This window comes from Paramormyrops kingsleyae, chromosome 1 (genome assembly GCF_048594095.1).
Source record: "Paramormyrops kingsleyae isolate MSU_618 chromosome 1, PKINGS_0.4, whole genome shotgun sequence".
Lineage (NCBI taxonomy): Eukaryota > Metazoa > Chordata > Actinopteri > Osteoglossiformes > Mormyridae > Paramormyrops > Paramormyrops kingsleyae.
Window position 1 is genome coordinate 51,023,541 of NC_132797.1, and position 9,243 is coordinate 51,032,783.

Genomic DNA, 9,243 nt, shown 5'->3' on the forward strand with positions numbered 1-9,243 from the left:
TTTCCCCATGTTCAAAAAACACTTGTTTGGACTTAAGCAGTAACTTTTCAGCCTGGTGCGTTGATAACATTAAAATCAGACTGAAGTTTGGGTCTTTTTTTTAATAAATTTTAGGATCCGGAGAAGTTGCGTAGTTGAATTGAAGAATTTTAAGGGATAATTCCTCTAACTTCTTTCTTCGTTGTCTATTTATACAGGCTGAATATGAAATAATTTGACCCCGAGCATACGCTTTCAATGCCTCCCAAACCATAGAGGGTGAAGTCTCAGGAATAGTCTCCAAAAAACATCTAATTGGGTTTTAGTGACTCACAAAATGTTTTATCAGAAAGAAGCAGAGAATTAAATCTCCACCTTCCAGAATCAAACGTCTTATCTTGAAACAAAATAGAAGGTGTAAGAGGAGCATGATCTGATACAGCAATACTATTATATGAACAAGCTTTCACTTTAGACAACAGTTATTTGTCTAAAAAAAATAATCAATACGGGAGTAATTGTGGTGGACATAGGAGAAAAATTAATATTGTCGTGCTGAGGGGTTGAAAAAGTGACAAACATCAGTTTGCCCACAAATGTTTAGAAGTGACTTAAGTGTGATTGCAGATTTAGAGGGTTGAGTAGGTTTGGTGGATGAGCGATCCATAGTGGGATTTAGAGCACAGTTAAAGTCACCTCCCATAATAAGATAATGCGTATTCAGGTCAGGGAGTAAGGAAAATATTTTCTTAATAAAGCTTTCGTCATCATAATTCGGAGCATATATACAGTATTAGCCAATGTTACAGTTACACCATATAAAAGACCTGAGACAAACACGTATCTACCAGCCGAATCCAAAAAAGTTTGTGAAGGAGAAAACTGAATACACTTATTAATAATAATTGCCACTCCTCTAGATTTACTGATAAATTTAGAATGATATTCCTGTCCGATCCATTTCTTACAAAGTCTGGGATGGTCTGAGTTTTTTTAAATGGGTGTCTTGCAGAAAACCAATATGAGTATTTAAATGTTCTAAACGTGACAAAACCTTGCTACACTAAATTGCACTGTTTAAACCTTTAACATTCCAGCTGGTAACATTTATGCAGGATCCCCCTGGCATAACATTAGGTGTACTGGTCATTGGTTATAGCAATAAAAAAGAAAGAAAAAAGGAAACAGGAAAAAACATGCATGCTTTTGTTTTGACGTGTCTGCGTTTGAAGGACAAAAACAAACCAAAAAAACAACCCCACCCGTATACATTATGAACGTCAGCACACAACAAAAGTGTTCTCTCTGTAGAACATTCGGAGAGAGCTGCGTAATAACAATACAAGCATTAAGATAGGGAACGACAGAATTTAAAGACCATGTATAAAGATCCAGAACCTCAACGAAGTCAGTAACAAAGTCAGTAAATATTGGTAGAATAGAAAGTCAAAAGAGTTCTTTAATACCATGGCCAATTGGCCCACGTATAGTATCGTTACCTCACATACTGCAGTGAGTGGAACACTGTTCCAGATCAATCGGCTAATTACCTGTATCCACAGCGGGCATCTTACTGGACTGTTTAGGCTTAATCACGGTGGTAAGGAAGTTTTCGTAAAGCGTTTGACTCAGTTGATTGTGTTGCCCTGTGGGACCCCAGAGGAAAGGAAAATCAAACATGAGATCTCCTTCTCAACTCACATCTTTCTCCTAGACAGAAATGAGATCAAGTGAACATCAAACTGAGACATAAGGCTAAGTCTCCTGCTTCTCACATGTTTCTCCTGAGACAAAAAATGACATTCTTTTATGTTTGTCTCCTCTAAAGCTTCATAAGAGATCTCAGCTACATCACTCACTGTGCTCAGATTATTCTCCTTAGATAGAGACACTCACACTCTCACATTTATCTCCTCTAAAGCTTCATAAGAGATCTCAGCTACATCACTCACTGTGCTCAGATTATTCTCCTTAACCAGAGGCACTCACATTCTCACATTTATCTCCTCTAAAGCTTCATAAGAGATCTCAGCTACATCACTCACTGTGCTCAGATTATTCTCCTTAACCAGAGGCACTCACATTCTCACATTTACCTCCTCTAAAGCTTCATAAGAGATCTCAGCTACATCACTCACTGTGCTCAGATTATTCTCCTTAGATAGAGACACTCACATTCTCACATTTATCTCCTCTAAAGCTTCATAAGAGATCTTGGTAACATCTTGCACCATGCTCAGCCCTTACGAAACAATAATACATGGGAATATATTGAAAAATATATAATGTGACCCGATGCTAATATTTTCACTATACATCAATATATGCATTGACAATATAGTATGTATTGAACATATAAATATATTTAGAATCAAAGACTGAAATAAATCTCAGATTTGATCTTTTATTGGGTAAATTGCATATAGAGTTTTCCACATAAATGTGAATTAATTTATACACATACGTAGATATAGACTTATTCATGGAATGAGTCAAAGCAGATTTCTGGTTCCTTGCATGATTTGCATGAAAATGAATATAGGGGGAGATCTGCTAGTATTTATTGTTGTATTACTTTGAATTTTAGAAGACTTTGTGGTGTGTGTATATTCATGGAGTTACCGTGGTGCTGAAGAGTAGAGCCTGTATATAGAGTAACGATTGGACAAACACTTGTAAGATATGATATGTTTAAAAAGTAATGGCTGGGCATTTCACAGTGATTCCCTAAGTGCTTTAGTATAAGCAGGTGTGCTATTTTAAACTATATATGTTCGAAAATATAAAAAATGTATGCAACAGTTTGTAGAGATGGGAAGAAGGAGGCAGGAACCGGCGAACATTTAAAGACTTTAATCCAAATAAATAAACAAACTGAAAGTAATGCGGCAAGCCCCTCATGGACGACTGCCATGCGCACACATAATAAAAGATCAACAAAACACAACACAACATCAAATCCAGGCCTGGTCCTCTCTCGTCCTCGACTGGTGTCGCTCGTCCTTATATGCCTCCAAGCTCCCTCATGAGAGGACTCGAGACCGGTGTGACTCGCAGGTGACGCTCATTCTCAAATCACGCACCGGTCTCACTTGCTCCTCCTACAGTTACAGTACGTCTCTTGCTCGTCTACCTCACCAAAATGTATAATGTAAATGGTTGTTAAACTTAATAAATAAAAATTTCCATACATGTGTGCATATATAACATAGAGTAAATATATGTTCAATAAATTTTTACACATCCAGTACCAAATCTTATCCCATTTACATATATATATATATATAATATGAAGTATATTACTGGATATAAAATGACATTTTAAACTCCCAATCAAATTACATACATACATGATAATAAATAATAAAATCCATTGATTTTACTACAGATATATTAAACAAACAATGTTATGTAGCGACCATAAAGAAATTGTATATGTCAGGGTAGTCAGAAGGCTGGATGCCGGTGCAGAGTTAAAAGTTTATTCCAGAGCAGACAATACAAAATCGGCAGGCAATCTCAAGGTCGGTAAACTGGCGTGGGTCAGACGATCAGACAAACAGGGCAGAATAGACGAGACAGGCCAAAGTCAGAAAACGTAATCCAGGTCAATACACAGTTCAATAACCAATCAGAAGGGTCGGACAATCTTAAGGTCAAAAAAGGCAAAACGGGTCATACACGGATAAACTAGCAGAATAACAACGGCTTGGCGCAAGTATCACTGAGAAGTTAATTGTATTGCTTCGCAACTAGAGTCTGTTTGAGAGTCCCTTAAGAAGGCAGTCTGATTAAGCCAATGATTGGAGACACCTGTCTCCAATCAGAATTCCGGGGAGCTGGAGCGCATGCTCTGGTCGGCCATCTTGTTTGTAGTCCGAGTGCTCTGGGAGTTTGAGTTCATATTTGCACCAAGTTCAGAGTCCAGATTGTTGACAGTATACCATACCATACCATACCATTATTCATCTACAATTACAACAAATTCTTGTTGTGGTTATGCATTCATTCAATCAATCAATCCCTTTCCAATGTGTTTGGGAAATGTGCTGCATATGCGATGCCTGGCATTGAAGACAAATTTAAAAACATTAGTTTGCTTAAAATATTTTCAAGAACTACAACTTTTCTTTTTATAGGATTCTCAAGTAAGCTTACAATGTGAAAACAAGTTGCTCCTGTAACAATGTCCTGCTGGAGATCTAGTCCTGTGCATGAAAATTCATTCACAAAAGCAAGATGTCTCTCATGTGAAAAATTGTCTCCATCTTTATAAAAGAAAAAGAAGTCAATCTGACCGTGACATACTTCATTCCCATCATGAAATGTCACAGTGCAATTGTTTCTTCTTTTGGCTCTGACATACTGCTTTGAGGAATAAACAGTTCTGCCTATCTGAACTCTGCTAAATGCCTTCACAACATTACTATGTAAGCTATGTCCTAAAAACATTTCTAATGTAGACATGTCTGCGCAATCCAGCAAAAGATTGAAGGGAACACCCATTTCTTTCACTCTAAAGGCACCTGTGTTTGAAAAGCAAAAATGACTTGTGTCATTTGTCATCTTGGCAATGAAATCAGCAGTGGTATTACCAATTTTGGTGGTTTGAGCAATATTTGGGAGACACTGAATAAGTTTCACTGCATTTACCATTTGTAGAGGAATATTTTGAGTTCCATGAATGAGACGAAGCAAATGTCCATTTTTGTCCTCAAAGTGAAAGCAAGAATGGGTCCACAAAGGTCCAAGAGCTCTAACACTGTCTGCTAAATGAACTAATAAGTGAACATTGGCTGTCAGGTATCTGTCACCATAAAGGGCATTCATCTGAGAACAAAACTTCCACAGAAGTTTCTCAGCGTGATCTATTTGCGCAAAGGTTATGGAATCCAAAATAAGAATGAACATCCCCTTTCTCCTGTTTTAATTGTCTTGCCAGGCTGTTCACATTTTAAACATCCAAAATGTCCATTGTACTGAATAGTATTTAAAACTAAAGCTTTTGCAGGTAAATCACAAGTACCTGCAATGGTTAATACTCTGCATATAAAGGGACTATTTGATTCATAAAATTGAACAAGGACTCCATCTCTTTGTATATTATTAAGAGTGTCACACAGCGGTTTAAGGAAAGTCAGCATAGATGGTTTTGACTCACCAAACCAAAGACCTGCAAGAATCATGTTTTCTCTGTTTGTACGCTCAACAAAATTTAGTTCATTTATGATACAATAAAAAGGCCACACTGAGAATTTAGAGGACTTGAAAACAGGAATGCCGTCTGTGTTCCAGAGTAAGGAAATATTGTGGGAATCACTAAGTAACCCACCACCTGCCAAAAACTTCTGATATACTTGTCCATCATATATATCCTCTACATTGCACTGGCCCTTTTTTGTCTAATGAATCTAAATTTTAACTTTTCCTCAAAACCTTTTTTTGCGAACAATGCCTTAATTTGAGATTCAATTGGAACTTCAATGAAATATGAAGTTGATACCTTTGCTTCACAGACCTGACACTGGGCGTTATCGCTCTCTACTGACATATAACAACCGTTGCAATATTTGTGCACAATAAATGAGGGACCTGCATTATCAAAGATTTGTTTGATTTTTTTTAGATTTCCCAGGCACTCTGTTTGATGTTCTACTGGACAATGCAGGGAGATTAATTTGACCAAGTCACTCAGGGCTTTCCCTGTAATTTTGTGTCTATTAGCAAAAGCTAGTATAATGAGAACGCTTTCTGCAGTAGATACAGAAGCATTTTTGTAAAGTGAACAATCACCTGGCTTTTCCTTAAATTGAATTTCTGCATCATCATTAAGGTCATTGTCAAATAAAGTGCCATCATTCCACTCATCATCAATACCATAGTGAATAGGATCAAAATGCTCCACATCACAATCAGTAGTGTACGGAGTGTAGTCTTGTCTTGTATAAAACTCTTCATTAACATTACAAAGTTCAGGTCCGTACATCATAGAAGATCCCTCTGTCTGAGAAATGCCATTGTCCACTCCAAGCACTTCTGCACAGCAATAATCTGCTCTGTGGATTGACATGTCTCCTAAGGTTGCAGTGTTTTTTTGCTGCAAGAAAAGAACAAATACCAAAGTGTGCAAACTTTCAAAAAACAAACAAACAAACAAACAAACAATAAATTCTCACTTTGATGATTATTCTTATCTATATCTATAAAAATCTATATCTTTTGATTTTTGATTGGTCTTAATTTTCCTTCTCCAACGAGACTGATTAATGGTTATTTGTGCCATCCTTTCTCTTGTGACTCAAGAGTATATACTGTACTACTCAACCAAATAACTTGCTTACAAAATTAAAACAAACAATACTGTGGCAAGTTTATTTGCACTGCTTCTTTTATAAATTAGCCAAACACATCTGACATTGTTAGCTAAAGTATTTTGCCTCACTTGGCAGTATACTGTAGGTGTTGTACTGATTACATCAGGTGTGCAGTTCACCTGTGAGCAATGATTGCCATGAATGTCATGGTGCACTTAAGTAGGAGATGGTTCAAACCATAGATACAAATAACTATAAACACAACATTTATATTGCCCATTGTAAAAACTGGCATTTTACCACCAAGTGTAATGGCACTAAACAGTGAGGGAAGCAGAAAGAGAAGGTAAGTAGCCCACAAAGATCTTTTTATTAGGCATGGTTTATGGTACTGAGAATTTGTTTCTTATAATTTGGTCTTGTCCACAGAACAGAGATCAGTGTGATGGAGATACCTAAAAGAATCCGTTACCCAATCAAAAAAACAAAGGTCAGTGAGCCAGCCACTGCCCTACAAAATGAAGAACGAGAAGGTAAATAAGTTTAATAGTTTTGACAGTCAATTGTATTAAAGGCTTCATTTAAATTAAGTCTGTACATCAATAAGCCATTGTGTGTCCCTTAAACTTGCCTTGAACCCATGACTTTTTGAATAACTGACACTCTGCCAATTAAGCTATATGTCATATCCCGATCGTCCGCTCCTCCTGTGTGCCACGCCCTCTCGTTAACCCAGTATGGATTCCCCGTGTTTCACAGCTGTATTCAATCGTCTGTATTAGTTCGCTGTATTTAGGTCCACGTCAGAGTTTGTTTCCCGAGTTCTGTCATTGTAGTGTTGCGCGTTGTCTCGTTTAGCTCTTCCCTATGCCCTTGCGTTCCCCGATTAAACCCCTTTATTTTACCCCTATTCTGTTGTCCTTTGCCTGCTTCCCCGGTCCATGTTTTACGCGTCGTAACACTATATGCTTGCTTACAGTGTTTGGGAAATTTGTGGTGGTTGGATGTTAAATGTAATGTGCAAATATGTATTGGGGTTTATTATGAATCAAAAAGCTTCAATGTTGTATTCCTAGTGACTGTTTATTGACTTTGGATTTATTCTTACAATTACAGGACTTTATGTTCTTGTAACATTTGAAGATGGATATACTGCAAGAATTTGTAAGACCTGCGACATGCTTACAGAAAAGGAGTTGCCAATTACTAGCTTTGAGGGACTCATTCCAGGAGCTCGAGTTCTTGCAAGATGGTCAGACAACAAATTTTATAATGCCACTGTAGATCACATTGGGTTCTGTGACCAAAAGCAGGACCCGAGAAAGGGTGCAAAGAAGGACATAAAAAGAAATTATGCATCTGCTAAATCATTTTATAACCAGAATCGGGTCGCTTCTGCACCAGCTGAACATGGTCCTTCCTCTGCACTAACCCAGCCTCCGTCTCCAGGATTGCCACCAACCCAACATCAATCTGTGCAATTACCATGCCCTGTTAAGCCTTTTAATCCACAGACCATGACACCATCTGAGTATTGTAATCAAGACCAGTCAGGTTTATTAGATTTAGATGAACATCAAAGACAAACCATTACACATAATTTAACCGCAAAAGAAACATTTTTGGGGCTTCTGTATAACCCGTCTATACCTCACCCCTCAGCTGAAGTTACAATTCAGGATGACCAGCTTGGGTTAGAGCCTGAGGAGGAGTATGAAGAACCCCCAGTCAGATCACAGAACACATCCTATGAAAATGAACAATGGGAGCCATGTGAAACATGCAAGCTGGAGGTACAGGCATTACTTAAAGAGAATAAGATGATGAAAGATGTGCTGTCCAGCATGAGTAAGTAAAATTATTGCATGTAAAGGGACATTTCTGATTCATTAATAATTCCTCATCCACTGGAAAAACTTTTACTCCTACCTTTTCTGTTTCAGATCTTGAACACCTACAGGCACTCAGAGACTTTATAGATAAGATGGAAGACTACAAATCACGTGAAAGTGGAGTGCTGATGCCTCAAACCAGACCTGGCCAACAAGAACTTTACCCAGACAGTGGGCTGCTCTTGTCCTCTACCAAACTAGCAGCTATTCACCAAGAGTCAAAGAAGGACTGTCTTCGTCTTTTCCATCTTCTGTTTGATCAGTTCTTCACTCATGAAGAATGTTCAAAGTCTGTAGCGTTTGGAAAGCATGGCAAAGTCCCAGAGGGCAAGACAATTTTGGAGAAAAGTAAATGGAATACTAAGTAAGTTCCTAAATCCTTTTTATCAAATGTGTCAACTTCATGTTCCATACATTTAATCTAATGTTTGGTTAGTTATAGGCACAATGGGATTAAAAGTATAGCTACAGTATTTCCCTTGACCAGTTCATGTAACATTTCCCTTTTTTCCCCAATTGTAGCTTATGTCATGAGCTGCGGCAAATGTCATGGATGGAAACCAGTTGAAAAGTCAAAGCTGAAGAAAGCCCTTATAAACAAGTGTCGCATGAGATCAACTTAAATGTTGTAGGATCACACATGCACATATCACAGGGCCTAAATTCCAGGTGGCCTGAGACAAGGCCGAGCCTGGTACGAGAGGCACCAAAGGGGGGTTACACACACAAACACACACACACAGATAACCAGGGAGGCTAGCACTCCAACTTTTATTGCCCAAAGATTTAGGGACCTACAGACAAGCAGAGTGGACTTCACGGACAGGGGTCCCTCGACTTGGCACACAACCCCCTCCACATACACTCTGCCTTACATCTCACTCACCCAACAGACGAACACCCTAAAGGAAATTTCATTTAAGTTTGGCTTTTGTATACCCTGTATATTGATTTACTCACGACTACTAGTCTCAATATACAGATACGTTATGTTTGTATGTGTCCTAACTTTTAGAGAGTCTTCTGTGTTAGAAACCCCCCCTTTCTCTTCCAACATT

The 9,243-nt window shown here is 38.1% G+C and overlaps 1 protein-coding gene across 1 annotated transcript; it reads left to right on the plus strand.

Moving 5' to 3' along the window:
* The first annotated feature begins 6,194 nt into the window (after positions 1-6,194).
* Positions 6,195-8,934, plus strand: LOC140592612 (uncharacterized). The gene is made up of 6 exons (XM_072716328.1): positions 6,195-6,639; positions 6,723-6,826; positions 7,410-7,457; positions 7,956-8,141; positions 8,237-8,549; positions 8,708-8,934. The coding sequence occupies exons 1-6, from the start codon at positions 6,605-6,607 to the stop codon at positions 8,751-8,753; spliced, it is 732 nt and encodes a 243-aa protein (XP_072572429.1). The 5' UTR covers positions 6,195-6,604; the 3' UTR covers positions 8,754-8,934.
* Positions 8,935-9,243: the final 309 nt, after the last annotated feature.

Bases quoted from the DNA above. Each gene is read 5' to 3' on its own strand.
- LOC140592612 (XM_072716328.1), top strand. From the start codon at position 6,605: ATGGCACTAAACAGTGAGGGAAGCAGAAAGAGAAG. The intron at 6,827-7,409 runs GTAAATAAGTTT...TTACAATTACAG, and splicing joins ACAAAATGAAGAACGAGAAG to GACTTTATGTTCTTGTAACA. The intron at 8,550-8,707 runs GTAAGTTCCTAA...CCCCAATTGTAG, and splicing joins AAAAGTAAATGGAATACTAA to CTTATGTCATGAGCTGCGGC.